General features: G+C 64.8%; 1 protein-coding gene across 1 annotated transcript in view; it reads left to right on the forward strand.

The window, feature by feature from the left end:
- Positions 1-301: 301 nt before the first annotated feature.
- Positions 302-15,041, forward strand: part of RYR1 (ryanodine receptor 1) — a gene marked incomplete at its 5' end in the record, with an annotated part of 95,427 nt that continues 80,687 nt past the window's right edge. The window contains 15 exon segments of the mRNA XM_034792717.1: positions 302-394; positions 730-834; positions 4,313-4,387; positions 6,150-6,228; positions 7,382-7,494; positions 7,937-8,030; positions 8,418-8,514; positions 9,021-9,095; positions 9,883-10,039; positions 10,446-10,610; positions 11,029-11,150; positions 12,165-12,351; positions 12,799-12,934; positions 13,209-13,304; positions 14,531-14,649. Coding sequence (XP_034648608.1) covers positions 302-394; positions 730-834; positions 4,313-4,387; positions 6,150-6,228; positions 7,382-7,494; positions 7,937-8,030; positions 8,418-8,514; positions 9,021-9,095; positions 9,883-10,039; positions 10,446-10,610; positions 11,029-11,150; positions 12,165-12,351; positions 12,799-12,934; positions 13,209-13,304; positions 14,531-14,649 — 1,713 coding nt within the window.

Here is a 15,041-nt window from a genome sequence, read left to right on the forward strand (position 1 = left end):
CCCCCCCCCCCCCCCCCCCCCCCCCGCGGCCCTGTAACCCACCCCCAGCCCCAGTCATACACACCCCCGTCGAGGCCCTTCCCATGTTACAGGGTGGGGGACAGGGGCACGGAGGGGTTCGTCCCAGTGGCAGAATCTGGGATAGAACCCAGGCGTCCTGGCTCCCAACCTCTCCCCTGCTCTAATCACTAGTCCCCTCCTCCCCTCCTTGAGCCTGGAATAGAACCCAGGAGTCCTGCGCCGCCCCCCCCCCCCCCTTGTCTCCCTGCCCCAGGAGGATGAAGTCGTCCTGCAGTGCTCTGCCACCATCCTCAAGGAGCAACTCAAGCTGTGCCTGGCGGCCGAGGGCTTCGGCAACCGCCTCTGCTTCCTGGAGTCGACCTCCAACGCCCAGGTGAGCCCCCGGTGCCTCGTCCTCCCCCCCGTCCTCATTGGGCCCCAGGCCAGGGGGGGGAGCGAACCTGCAGCCTGAACCCCTCCCCATCTCCCACCCCCCTTTGCAGCCAGAATCCCAGCTCCCTCAGCCCCTTCCTCTGCCCCAAGCATCAGCCCCTGTGGGTAGAATCCCCCTGGGCTGCTGCAGTGCGGGGGCTATGACACACACATCACCTCCAGTCCTCTCTGGCTTCCCCCACATCTCCCCTTGGGGTCGTGGCTCCAGGGCCGCATGTCTGGTCCCCCCTGGGGAATGGCAGAACCCTCTCTGACCCTGTTCCCCTCTCCCCACAGAATGTCCCCCCGGACCTGGCTATCTGCTGCTTCATCCTGGAGCAGTCGCTCTCCGTCCGCGCCCTGCAGGAGATGCTGGCGAACACCATGGAGGTGGGCAGCGAGGTGAGCACAGGGAGACATGGGGGGGGGCATTGCCGGGGGTGAAAGAGGAGGCCCTCGCCCCATCCCATGGCTGTGCCCGTCGGCCCCACAGGTGTCTGGGTCTCCCTAGGGTGTACAGCGGATGCTGGAGGGCAGTGTGGGGAGATGGGGGGGGTAGTGGGGGGCTGGGGAAGGGGAAACGAAGCGATCAGGGAAGGGAAATGCAGGGCGAGGCTCGGGGCTGAGTAGAACGAGCTGGAGCAGAACCAGGGGCCCATCCAGCCCAGGGTCCCGTCATCGGCTGCTTCTGAGGAATGGCCCAGAACCCCTGCCCTGTGGGACGTTCCCTCCTGACCCCCATGACGAGCAGCCCTCCGAGGCCCCCTGGCTCCTCTGGGCCCCCTCTCCATTCTCTCTGTCTGGCTGGGCCCCGCCTTTTCGGTAACCCTGCCGAGCACAGGAATGTCTAGTGGTGGGGAGTTCCCCAGGCCGCCGGCGAGTTGGGAGGAAAAGGCTTGGCCCAGGCAGCTCTGTTGACTGTCCTCCCTTGTCCCCTCACCCTCGGCCCGTGGGTTATCCTGTGCCCTTTGCTCATGCAGAGGCGGAACTGGGAGGGGGGTCTGCAGTGCCCTGGATGGGGGTCCCAGCCAGCCCCCCCCAGGCAGGCGGTCGGTTCATCTCTTCTCTTCTCCCTTTCTCTCTCCTTTGCTTCTCTGCCGACGCTCTAGGGTGTCGACTTGGACAAGTGGGTATGTGCTGATTTCACTGCAGTGACCCCCCCCTTCCTAAACACCCCCCCACCCATCTCCCACGTGCATCTGCTGGGGTTCCCACCTGCTCCCCCCGGCAGCCGCTCTGGAGAACAGAGTGCCCCCTTGGGAGCTAGGGTGGCCAAACGGGACCCCCGCTGACTCGGCTAGAGCCCCCCAAGGGCCGTTCCTATGGGGGCAGGGCAGACACTGTCTCCTGAAGCTCCCACAAGCCCCCTTGATTTGCATCCCGGAGGACGATGCTGATCATGCCCCTTTGCCCAGCCGCCGGAGGGTGCCCGAGTGCTTTGCCAATCGGATGCTGCCCCACGGCCTCTGTGAGTCCGCACACTGCGTACGTGGCAAAGCTAGAAAGGGGACCCAGGAGTCCTGACTCTCAGTCCTCCTGCTCTAAGCACTAACTCCCAGTCCCTGTATAACTAGCCCCTGTGCCCCACCCCAGAGCTGGGTGCATCTCAGCAGTGGGTGAGGGGTCCCTGTATAACTAGCCCCTGCGCCCCACCCCAGAGCTGGGGTGCATCTCAGCAGTGGGCGAGGGGTTACTTTATAACCAACCCTTGTGCCCCACCCCAGAGCTGGGTGCATCTCAGCAGTGGGCGAGGGGTCCCTGTATAACCAACCCCTCTGTCCCACCACAGAGGCAGCTGCATCTCAGAGCCGGGCACAGGGTCCCTGTATAAACAGCCCCCATTCCTCACCCCAAAGGCTGCTGTATCTCCGCACTGGGTGAAGGGTCCCTGTATAAATGGCCCCCACGCCTCACCCCAGAGGCAGCTGCATCCCAGCGCCAGGCGAGGGGTCCCTCACATACCATGCAGCGCAGTGGACGGGTTTGGGCCGGGCTTCGGGATTCCTGGGTGGAGTTAGGTGGTGGGAACAAAGGAGCCTCCATGATTCCCCTTTGATCCCGATTCAGACAAGGTGGAAACCCCAGCACCTCCCCTGAGTAACCCTTTCCTTCCTGGCAGCCCCCCGACACCCCTTCCATCCTTCGCTCCGTCGCCTCCCTCACTAGCCCCTCCCATTCCCAGTTGCGGTGCTGTTTTGATCCCATCCTCCACCATCCCTCCCTTCACCGCATGGTCCCTAAATGCCAACAGGCCGAGCCTCCCGGCGTGGGGCACTGTGCAGCGCTGGGGGGGTGGGCTGAGGCAGCACATCTTGTCTGCCCCATGGCCTCGCTCGGCATGCTGGGAGTGGAGGTTTCTGACGCAGGGTCTCTCTGAGCCTCTTTACCCCACTAGCCGTGGGTGGAGAGGGCGCACGGCAGAGGGGGCAGGAGCGCTCATAGAACAGAGCAGTACCATGCCCATATACAACAATATGGCCCTTGCGACCAGCAACTCATTATAGTGCCTGTGAAATAAGGAGCGTGCCAGGCCCACGTAATACTGATCATATTACTTCAATACAGCCCGGGCAATATTGACTATATGAGATGGCCTGTGTAACACTGACCATATACAGCAATACGGCCCGGGCAATATTGACTATATGAGATGGCCTGTGTAACACTGACCATATACAGCAATACGGCCCGGGCAATAACGTGGGCATAACACAGTCCTCGTATATGGTAATATTCCTGTTTAATAATCATATAATAATTATATGATTATACATGGTAATAGGGCCAATGTAGTGACCATGTGACATGGCCCATGTTATCATGATCATACATAGTGGGATGGCCCTATAACTGGCGCTTGCAATAATCACCATATATACACTAGTAATAAGGCCTGTACAATAATAACCATGTACAGTCGAGTAATATGGCCCATGCAATAGGGACCACATATGCGCTAACAATATGGCCTGCCCAGTAGTGACCTTATATATTCTAGTAATATGATCCGTAAAATAATGACTGTATATACTCTAGTAATCTGGCCTTTGGACTGTAGAACTGGAGCCGTTATTATTCATGGTGCTGATAGATACTGTTGGGTTGGCAGGTGCCATGTAATAACAGTAATCGCATGCGGCCCAGGTGGGCCCGTGGGCGTAGGGGGGTGTCACCTGGTATCCAGCATTTCCCATGCCAGACTAGATCCGTACCTGGACTCCAGCTGCAGGGCGTGGCAGTGTGGGGAAGGGGCGGTACTGGCTCTCATGGGGGGGCGGGGGGAGGGATGCCCTCCCGTTCCCGGAGCAGGGTGGGGGGTTCCCAGTTGCCGGGCTGTGCCGCCATGGGATGAGGCCTAGCCATGGGACCTTTGCCGCAGTAGGGCCAGGTTCCTGCCCTGGTGCCCTGGTCTGGCGGGAGGGTCCAGGGCAGGGTGGTCCCCACGTTCCAGCCTTCGCGGTGCCCAAGGGGTGCAGCAGGAGAGGGGGGACTGCGAATCGGGAGGAGGCCAGGGCTGCCGGCTGCACTCCTCGGTGCCTGGGGAGAGAGACAAGTGCTCGATGCCACGTCAGGTCAGCCGGGTCGCGCACTGTCCTGGCCTGTTAAACCGGGGCTGGATTCTCGGGGTTCGAGGGTGGGTGGGTGCTATGGGCAGGGGGGCGGCGGCGCTCATGGGCTGTGGCACCCGGGAGCCCCGAGTCGCTGGTCTGAATCCAGCTCAGGTCAGCGGTAAGTTGGTCCCCAGTGAGATGAGTTGAGCAGGTCTCAATGCTGGAATTAGCCCCTCTGGCAGCTCCCCGGGTCGTTGGTCTCACCTGTCCTTTGGCGGGCGCCGAGTTCCCTCGCTGACGGCCACCACCTTTTGTCTGCTTCCCCCCAGTCTTCACAGGGCGGTGGGCACAGGACCCTGCTCTACGGCCACGCCATCCTGCTCCGCCATTCTCACAGCGCCATGGTGAGTGAGGGGGGGTGGGGGCAGAGCGGGAGCAGTGCAAAGCAGGGCGGGACGCCGGGGTGATGGGCCCAGCGGCTGGGGTGCAGTGCAGGGTGGGTACGCACGCGTGCTGGGCGGGACGCTGGGGTGATGGGCCCAGTGGCTGGGGTGCCGTGCTGGGCGGGACGCCGGGGTGGTGGACCCAGCAGCTGGAGTGCCGTGCTGGGTGGGACGCCGGGGTGATGGGCACAGCGGCTGGGGTGCCGTGCTGGGCGGGACGCCGGGGTGGTGGGCCCAGTGGCTGGGGTCACTCCTTTCCCCGGGCCAGCACGGCAGACCCCGCTCCTTTCTGCAGCTCGCCCGGCGCAGGGGGTGGTGCCGTTGGGCCGTTTTCCGGTGCTGCTCCTCCAGCGGCTCCAGCCTTTCGCCGCCTCATTTTCCTCCACTGGCTTCTTTCTGTGCCCAAAGGCTCTGTTGGCACCGCCCCAAATGCCCTTCTGCCCTTTCACCCTCCAGGATCCTGCCGACAGCTGGGGCTGTTTTGCTTCACAGGCCGGGCGGCTCTATTTTAAACACCCGCGTCATGCGCTCCATGCCCGGGGAATGCCAAGGGGCGATGGGGCGCAGCACGGATCTGCCAGGAGCAAATGCCGGATGTGAGCCGTCCCGAGGCAGCTCTCCGGCCCTGTTCCGCAGCCCCGCGTCTCTCCGCAGTGTGTCCGGCTGAGCCTGGACGCCTGTCGAGAGCCCCTTCCGCGCACGGACTGCCGAGCCCCGGGCGCTCTCGGCTCCGTACGGCCCCTGGGAGATGCCACCTTAGTGACGCCCTTCTCGGGGGTTCACTCTCTCTGGGACCGCACCTCTGAGTCTCCAGCTGGCCTCTCTTTCCCGTGGGCCCCCTCAGGGAGTCCCCTCGCTCTGGGCCCCTGGATCCCCCCCCCCAGAGAGAGCAACACCCCCCCCCCCCCCTCCCAATCTCCAGACTGCACTGACTCTCCGCCAGGTTTATAGAACATCTGGACACAGCCCGGGCAGTTCTCAGGGCCCTCGGGCCTGGCCAGTCTGAGCCCCGACCAGCTGGGTCTGGCCCAGCTCAGGTGGGCTCCGGCTGCTCCTTGTCCCCCCTATGTCCCCTCCCCCAACAGCTCCTCCTCCGTCCTTTAAATTTAAATTAATGGAGATATCCCATCTGCTAGAACTGGAAGGGACCTTGAAAGGTCATCAAGTCCAGCCCCCTGCCTTCACTAGCAGGACCAAGTACTGATTTTGCCCCAGATCCCCAAGTGGCCCCCTCAAGGATTGAACTCACAACCCTGGGTTTAGCAGGCCAATGCTCAAACCATTGAGCTATCCCTCCCCCCAGGTAAACAGGCCACGGGGCCTTTGTTCCCCTGCTGGCTAGACCGGCCGCGCTGGGCAGGTCACGGGGTCCTCTCCCCTCAGCCTGTTTTCAGCCCACTGGCCAGACCCGGCTGGCTCCCAATCTGGGGGGAGAGGGCGGGGGCTCCCGGGCACTAGTTGCTGGGTACCCAATTTCCAGGCTGTTGTCAGGGTCCTGCTGCCAGATGAGGTCACACCTGGTCCAGCGCAACAACAAACCCCCTCGTTACACGCGCAGCACACAGGGAAACTGAGGCGCGCACAGTGTTCGTGCAAGCCTGTACGAAAATCCCCCGAAAGACGGGGATGGAACCCAGGAGTCCTGGCGCCCACTCCAACGTCCTCAACGCCCGGCGGTGCCAGCTCCACTCCCTACTAACCCTACTGCCTCCTGCCCTGACAGTATCTGAGCTGCCTGACCACGTCCCGCTCCCTGACGGACAAACTGGCCTTCGATGTGGGGCTGCAGGAGGACGCCTCAGGTAGGGGAGGCACGGCCGACAATGCAGAGGTTGTTGTTTAGGTGTATTACGGTAGCACCTGGGAGCCCCAGCCATGGACCAGAACCCATTGCAATACTGGACATTTTCATTGCTCTTAATTAAATGTATTATGGTAGTACCTGGAAGCCACGCCCATGGACTGGGATTCGATTGTGCATGGTGCTGCACAGACACTGCTGTTGGGGAAACTGAGGCACATACCGGGGCAGTGACTTGTCCAAGCTCACCCAGCAAGCCAGGGGGAATAGAACCCTGGAGTCCTGGCTCCCAGCCCCCCTGCTGTAACCCCTAGACCCCACCCCCCACAGCAGGGGATAGAACCCAGGACTCCTGGCTCCCAGCCCCCCCACTCTAACCACTAGACCCCACTCCCCTCCCAGAGCTGGGAAGAGAACCCAGGAGTCCTGGTCCCAGCCCCCCCCTCTAACCACTAGACCCCACTCCCGGCCCAGAGCTGTGGGTAGAACTCAGGAGTCCTGGCTCCCAGCAGTAGGCCCCACCCCTTCTCAGACCCAGATCACCATGTGACCTGGGGCAAGTCCCTGCCCCGCTTTGTGCCTCAGTTTCCCCACCTGCCCAGCATGCAGCGCTGTGTAGCCACTAAGCGTTTCCATTCATCCTGTCATGGTTTGTCCGCGTTTGCCCGGCTGAGGGGCCTGTGCCAGCTGCAGATGCCTGCCACCTTCCTGCTGGGTTGGCAACGCCTCCCTGCTCCTGTTCGGATGCCCCTTAAGCCCTGACTCCCTGACCCCATGGTCAGCTGGCAAACCCTCAAGGGGGCTCGGCCGGCGCCTGGCTGTGATCAGACTAAAGAGAGGAGGAGGAGTGGGGCACCGCGTCCCCACAGTTCCCGGAGCGGGGTGGGGGGTTCCCAGCTGCTGGGAACCCCCATGGGGGGAATTCCAGCCCTGTTGCAGTAGGGCCAGGTTCCTACCCTGGTGCCCTGGGCTGGCGGGAGGGTCCAGGGCAGGGTGGTCCCCACGTTCCAGCCTTTGCGGTGCCCAAGGGGGTGCAGCAAGTGAGGGGGGACACTGCGAATTGGGAGGGGGGCCAGGGCTGTCCCTGGGCCTATCCCCTCCCTGCCCCCCTGGCTGCCGGTTGCACCCACGCTCTGTCTGTGCCCTGACCCCAGGGGAAGCCTGCTGGTGGATCATCCACCCCGCCTCCAAGCAGCGGTCAGAGGGTGAAAAGGTTCGAGTCGGGGATGACCTCATCTTGGTCAGCGTCTCCTCTGAGCGCTACCTGGTGAGTAGGGCTGTGCACATGGGTGTGCATATGTGTGTGTACATGCGTGTTGTGTGTGTGCACACATGTGGGGCATGGATGTATTTGCACATGTGCAAGGGGTTGTGTGTGTGGATGTGTGCAAGGGAGCGTGCGTGTGTGTACCAGAGTGGGTGTGCAAGCCGTCTGTGCATGTGTGTGGCTACATCCGTGTGTGTGTGCATATGTGTGCAAGCCCCCCATGCGTGTTTGTGGCTACATCCGTGTGTGTGCGCATGGTTGTGCAAGCCCCCCCGTGCGTGTGTCTGCTGACTCAATGAGGAGACCCCAGCTACAGGTATGTGGGAGAGGCAGGTGGTTCTGGGCCCGGACTCCTGGGTTCGCGCTGGTGCGGGCAGCTGTCTCTCCTGGCCCTCCGCCGACCCCCCCCCCTCCGCCTTTCTGTCTCTCTCCCCCCTCCCAGCACCTCTCCACGGCCAGCGGGGACCTGCAGGCCGACGCCTCCTTCATGCAGACGCTCTGGAACATGAACCCCATCTGCTCGGGCTGCGAGGAAGGTCAGTTTCCCCCTGCCCTGCTCCCGGGATCCCCTGCCCCATGCCAGCCCTGTGGGCAGCCCCTGAGCCCGCGGCCATGACATTAGCAGCTGGGGGGGCTGCAAGTCCCTGGGTGGAGGCAACTCTGTGCCCCTCTGATAGGAGAGAGAAGGGAGAGGGGCCAGGACTCCTGGGTTCTATCCCAGCTCTGGGAGGGGAGTGGGGTCTGGTGGCTAGAGCAGGGGGGGCTGGGAGCCAGGACTCCTGGGTTCTTTCCCCAGCTCTGGGAGGGAAGTGGGGTCTGGTGGTTACAGCGGGAGGGTGGGAGCCAGGACTCCTGGGTTCCCTGCGTCATTGGCCCTCCCCCATCCCTGCACTGACATTCGCTGGTTTCTCCTCTCCTGCCAGGGTACGTGACGGGAGGTCATGTCATGCGTCTCTTCCACGGGCACATGGACGAATGCCTCACCATCTCCTCCAGCGAGCAGGGCGAGGAGGAGCGCAGGTACAGTCCGGAGAACGATTCGACACCCACTTCAGCGGGGCACGAACCCGTGGCCTTGGGCGCTGGGAGCGTGAGCTAAGGGTGTGGCCTGGGTGTCCCTGCCTGGTCTGGGGGATGGAGAGTGACGTGGTCGTATGACCCAGGGGAGGGGCAGCACTGGACGGGGGTGGCCAGGCTCCTGGGTTCTGTTCCTGGCTCTGCTGGGCAGCCTCAGGCGAGTCACAGCCCTCTCTGTGCCTCAGTTTCCCTTCCCACCCTTTGCAAGCTTTTCGGGGCAGGGACCGTCTCTCATTATGTGTCTGTGCAGCGCCCGGCCCAATGGGGGAAACCCCAGTTTCCGTCGGCGCCTTTAGGGCCTGTCTCCGCTGGGGCCCGACTGGGTCTCTAGGGAGATCGGCCTGTTCCGTGGTGAGCCGGGGTGGCCGGATCTGGCCTGCGCTCCCACGGATGCGGGGGGGCCTGGCTCGGTCCCCACACCCCTAATGCTCCCCCTCTCTCGTTGGCAGGGTGGTGAACTACGAGGGTGGCGCCGTTTGCACCCACGCCCGCTCCCTCTGGAGGCTGGAGCCCTTGCGCATCAGGTAGGGGAATCACAGGTTCTGCTCCCCCCTCCTGCCCCCCCGGAGAAAGGGGGCGCCGGCCTGGGACGATGGCGTCACGCTCGGATGATGGTGCTGAATGATGTGGGGTGGGGACAGGGACTGTATGGACAGGGAAGTCAGCGACGGCGGGGGGGACTGCATGGACTGTAGGATCGGGGACTGTATGGACCAAGGGGACTGTGTGGCAGGGAAGTGAGTGACTGTATAGGCCGGGGGAGCGGGGAAGACTGTGTGGACCAGGGGGACTGTATTGACCAGGGGGTCAGGGACTGTATAGACTGGGGGACTGTACAGAGCAGGGGTTTGGGGACTGTATGGACCAAGGGGACTGTACGGACCAGGGGGTCAGGGACTGTATGAACCTGGGGGACTGTACAGAGCAGGGAGTTGGGGACTGTATGGACCAAGGGGACTGAATGGACAGGGAAGTGAGTGACTGTATAGGCCGGGTGGGGGATTGTATTGACCAGGGGGTTGGGGAATGTATGGACTGGGGGGACTGTACGGACCAGAGGGTCGGGGACTCTATGGACCTGGGGGACTGTACGGAGCAGGGGGTGGGGAACTGTATGGACGAGGGAGGAATTATGGACTGGGGGAGGTTGGGGACTGGACGGATGGGGACTGGGGGCGGGTTCGAATCCAGCCACAATCCTTGCATCCAGGGGGGGGGAGGGGGGGGTCTGGGCTGACCCAGCGTCCCGTGGAGCTGGGGGCCCGGAGCCGATGTGCGGTGCTAGCGCTGGGTTTCTCTGCCCCCCGGCAGCTGGAGCGGGAGCTACATGCGATGGGGGCAGCAGTTCCGGGTGCGGCACGTCACCACCGGGCGCTACCTGGGCCTGACCGAGGAGAAGGGGCTGGTCGTGTTGGACGCCGAGAAAGCCAACACCAAGGCCACGGCCTTCTGCTTCCGCGCCTCCAAGGTGAGAGCGGGGCTGGGGGGAGCCATGCTGGGGGGGGCGGGGCAGGGTCAAACCTTAACATTTGTCTTGAAGTTGGGATTTTCCTTCACTTCCCCTCCCATAGCGTTGAGTGTGGGAGTACAAACGACCCCCACGCCCCACCCCAGAGGCAGCCGCATCTCAGCGCCGGCTGGACTGTCTGTCTCGGGGGCTGACGGCTGGATGCCCCCTCGCCTGCCCCAAGGTGCCAGGACAAGCAGCGCTGACTCCCCAGGGGCAGTGTGTGGGGCGACCCCCAGAGACAGCTGAGCCGAGAGTCGGGGGCTGCGGCTCGTCCTTTTATGGCCAGCATCCCCATCCCCCCCACATTCCTCGTGCCCTTCATCTCCTCACGGCGCCCCCTCTCCCCATTCTCGCCCCCCCGCAGGAGAAGCTGGACGTGGCGCCCAAGCGGGACGTGGAGGGCATGGGGGCCGCAGAGATCAAGTACGGCGAGACCATGTGCTTCGTGCAGCACGCGGCCAGCGGCCTGTGGCTGACGTACGCCGCGCCCGACGCCAAGGCCCTGCGCCTCGGGCTGCTCAAGAGGAAGGTGGGTGTGGGGTGGGACACAGCGGGACGGGGTTCCCTGGGGCTGCCCAGAGGGAGGTGGAGGGCAGGACGCACCAGGGGGGTGTCCCTGGGGCTGCCCAGAGGGAGGTGGAGGGCAGGACACACCAGGGGGGTGTCCCTGGGGCTGCCCAGAGGGAGGTGGAGGGCAGGACACGCCGGGGGGTGTCCCTGGGGCTGCCCAGAGGGAGGTGGAGGGCAGGACGCACCGGGGGGTGTCCCTGGGGCTGCCCAGAGGGAGGTGGAGGGCAGGACGCGCCGGGGGGTGTCCCTGGAGCTGCCCAGAGGAAGGTGGTGGCGGGGTTGCGGGGTGTCCCTGGGGCTGCCCAGAGGAAGGGGGGGTGGCTGGGTTGGGGGGTTTCCTGTTCCCCGCTCACCCCACGGCTCTGCCCGCCCCCCAGGCCATCCTGCACCAGGAGGGGCACATGGACGACGCCCTGTCCCTGACCCGCTGCCAGCACGAGGAATCGCAGGCCGCCCGCATCATCTACAGCACCAGTGGCCTCTACAGCCACTTCGTCCGGTGGGCCGGGGGGAGGGGGCTGAACCTGGGGGCACCGGGGGGGGCTGGGGGTTGAACCCTGGGGGCTCTGGGGGGAGGGGGCCGAACCTGGGGGCACTGGGGGGGCTGGGGGTTAAACCCTGGGGGCACTGGGGGGAGGGGGCCGAACCTGGGGGCACAGGGGTTGAACTCAGGGGAACTCGGGGGGGCTGGGGGGTTGAACCCCAGGGCACCGGGGGAAGGGGACCGAATCTGGGGACACCAGGTGGGGCTGGGGCCCAGGGATTGAACCCTGGGATACTGGGGGACCGGACCCTGGGGGAAGGTCATGGGGAGGAGGCTGTGTCCCATGGGGGGCCTGGGAAATGGGGGGATGAACCCTGGGGGGCACTGGAGATTGGGGGGTGCAGAACCTAGGGAGAGGTTGGAGATGGGGGGCTTGACCTGGCTGGGAGGGAGCTGATCTCTCCAGTGACCATGTCCCCCCCCAGTTGGCTGGGTGGATGCTCTGGTCCCCCCCCCACTTTGCCCCCCCAGCATGCTGAGCAGCTGGCTGGTGCCCCCAGTCCCCAGGGGGCGGGTGACGGGTCTGGGTGTCTGCAGGGAGGTGCAGGAGCAGGTCGTGGCTCTGGGGACCCCAGAGCTGGGGAGGGGGTGGGCGCGGTCTCTCCCCTGCCCCTGAGCAGGCCCCCTTCCTAGGCACCCTCTCGCCACTGCCCCTAGCGCCCTCCCCCTGCTCCCACAACTCCCTCTTGCCCCCCTCGTTGACTCCTCTCCTTCCCCAGCAAAGCCCCTGGGCCCCCTCAGCTCCCCTTCTCTCTGCCTCCCATCCTGGCCCCGTCCCACTGCTCTGCTGCCCTCCCCTGCTGGGCCCGCTCCCGATTGGTCTCCTGCCTCCCTCAGCTCCCCCAAATCCGTCCCCCGCCCTGCTGGGGGGCTCTGGCCCTCTGTCTGCTGGTGGCAGCAGTGGGATCCGCCCTGAGCAGGGTTGGGCAGCGGGGCTAGGCTGACCCCCTCCCTCCGCGGTGCTGGCAGGGGCCTGGACAGCCTGAGCGGGAAGGGCAAGGCGGGCACCGGGGCCGCGCTGCCCATCGACGGGATGATTCTGAGCCTGCGGGACCTGATCATCTACTTCCAGCATCCGGAGGAGGAGCTGCGGCACGAGGAGAAGCAGGGCCGGCTGCGCTCACTCAAGAGCCGCCAGAACCTCTTCCAGGAGGAGGTCGGTGGGAAGGGGGGGGCACGGGGCCAGCGCAAAGGGTGAGGGAGGGGTGGGGTCAGCGTGGGGTGGGATGTGTCATCACACCCTGCAGGCGCTCTCCCCTGGCAGTCTAGGGCTGTGCGGGGCTGTGCTATGGGGAGCTGGTGTGGGGCTCAGGAGGGGGGTGCTCTCCCTTCGCAGTCAGTGCCAGCTCCAAGGCGGTGCCAGGGGGCGCTGTGCAGCAGGAAGCAACCTTCCGCCATGGGCAAAGGATCCCTGTATAAACAGCTGCCCCGCCCCACCCCAGAGGTGGCTGCATCTCAGTGGCAGGGTAAGTGATCCCCTGCTTTGGGATGGGCAGGAAGGGACAGTTGCTGGCTGTGGGGGGCCTGGAGGGGGGGTTACTGCTGGTGGGGGGAGGTCAGGCTGGTGCCCTGGGGTGTGACGGCTACGCTTGGCTCCCCGCAGGGCATGATCACGCTGGTGCTGGACTGCATCGACCGCCTCAACCTGTACAGCACGGCCGCCCACTTCGCCGAGTTCGCGGGCGAGGAGGCGGCCGAGTCCTGGAAGGAGATCGTCAACCTCCTGTACGAGCTGCTGGGTGCGTGGGGCCCCAGGACAGGAGCGGGGCCTAGTGCAGATTCTCGCCCCCTCCCCACCGTTTCGGGGCCGGGGCCGCGGAGCTGGGGGCGGCCGGGGACTGCGGTGGGGCTTGTCCTGCAGAGAGCGGCTGGCCCAGGCGGGACAGGGCAGAAATCAACCCCACCTGCTGAGCTGTGGGCCCGCCCGCTGGACAGAGGGGTGGGAGGGAGGGTCCTGCTCTGGGGTGGGGGAGGCGGCACCCCCCGGCTGACGGCCCGTCTCTCGCCCCGCAGCCTCGCTGATCCGGGGCAACCGCTCCAACTGCGCCCTCTTCTCCAACAACCTGGACTGGCTGGTCAGCAAACTCGACCGGCTGGAGGCCTCCTCCGGTGAGACTGGGCAGGAGGGGTGAGAGGCGCTGGGCGGGGTGAGGGGCGCTGGGTGGGGTGACGGGTCTCATGGGCCGTGTCCAGGGGCGGCGAGGCGAGCGGCTGGGACCTCCCCAGGGCCTTGAGAATGTCCACAGCCTGGCCAAGGCGTGGGCGGAGGCACGCAGAGGCACGCGTGTGCTCCCTGCAGATCCGTGCTGTGCGCATGTGGACACACCCAGCGGTACGTGTACATACATGAGCAGATACATGAATCCACACGTGTGCTCATGGCAGCTGCAGATCCAGGGGCATGTTCGCCCGTGCGGTGCACACGGCCCACCCCAGGTGTGTGTGTTACACCTTGTCACGGACTCATGGGTCATGCCCACTCTTGGCCCCGTGCGGTCCCTGAGGGAACTCCTTTCAGTGAGAGCCCTTATTGGGGGTCCACTCTCTCTCAGGGTCAGGCCCCTCCACCTCCTGGAGCCGCACCTCTCGGAGCCTTAGCACGTCTATCTCTGCCGTGGGCCCCCCAGGGAGTCTACTTGCTCTGGACCCCCGGGGCCTCCACCCCCCGAAGGGGACGATGCCCCCTGTTCTCTAGCCTGGAGCGACTCTCAGCCAGCGTAAAACAGGAGGGTTTATTGAGAGTTGAACACAGCACAGGAAACTCAGGGCCTCAGGCCTGGCCTCCCTCAGCCCAGCACATCCCAGTCTCCCCTGCATCCAGGTGGGCTCTGCCTGCTCCCCCTCTCCAGCCCCGAGCCCTACTGCTTCCCAGCTGGGTATCTGAGATCACCTCCCCCAAACCCCGCCTCTGTCCATTGTCTTCTCTCCAGGTAAACAGGGTCATGGGCCTCCTCTCCCCTCTTCTGTCCTCTGGCCCCTCTGGCTGGAACCGGCTGGTCAGGTCGCCGAGGTCCCCTCGCCGCAGCCCATTGTCCCCCCCACTGGCCAGAACCGGCTGCGACTCCTGAGTTGGGCCTGCGGGTCCCCGGGTCACTGGGGTATCCGTCCTTCAGGCCATCAGCTGGGGTCCCAAGTTCCCTCTCCGGTCCTCTGTAACCACGAAGAACTCCCTCTCCCATCACCTCGTTAAACCAGCACCACCCAGGGACACTGAGTCCCACCCCCTCTGCATGCAACCCATTGGAAAACAAGGGAAAAACAAGAAACTCCCCCACTTCGTCACCCGCTTGCCCGGTCACGCGCGCACTCACTCACGGCCCGGTGCCCCCCGCCAGGGATCCTGGAGGTGCTGTATTGCGTCCTCATCGAGAGCCCCGAGGTGCTGAACATCATCGAGGAGAACCACATCAAATCCATCATCTCCCTGCTGGACAAGCACGGCCGCAACCACAAGGTGAGGGAGTCGCCCGCAGCCCCGGGGCCGAATCCTCGGCTCTCCCGGCCCTGCCTTGGGGGCAGGGACAGGCTGGGGATGGGTGGTAAGGCCCCATTGTGGTTCCACACTGGGGGGCCCTGTCTGCTCCCTGCTGTCAGAGCAACCCCCGGGCTGCTGTAACTCACGCTGCCCCCCCTACGGGCCCTGGGGGGCAGGGACTAGCCACAGCGCAGTGCGCTCCGACCACACCCCGATCTGCCCCCTGTGGGCCCTGGGGGGCAGGGACAAGCCACAGCTCAGTGCGCTCTGACCACACCCCGATCCGCCCCCCTCTGTTCTGACATGGCACTCGATCCCTCCCCTGGGCATCCAGCAGCCGGCTGGCAGGGCCGGGCTGGGGTCCTGTATCC

This window comes from Trachemys scripta, chromosome 16, assembly GCF_013100865.1.
Source record: "Trachemys scripta elegans isolate TJP31775 chromosome 16, CAS_Tse_1.0, whole genome shotgun sequence".
NCBI classification, from domain to species: domain Eukaryota; kingdom Metazoa; phylum Chordata; order Testudines; family Emydidae; genus Trachemys; species Trachemys scripta.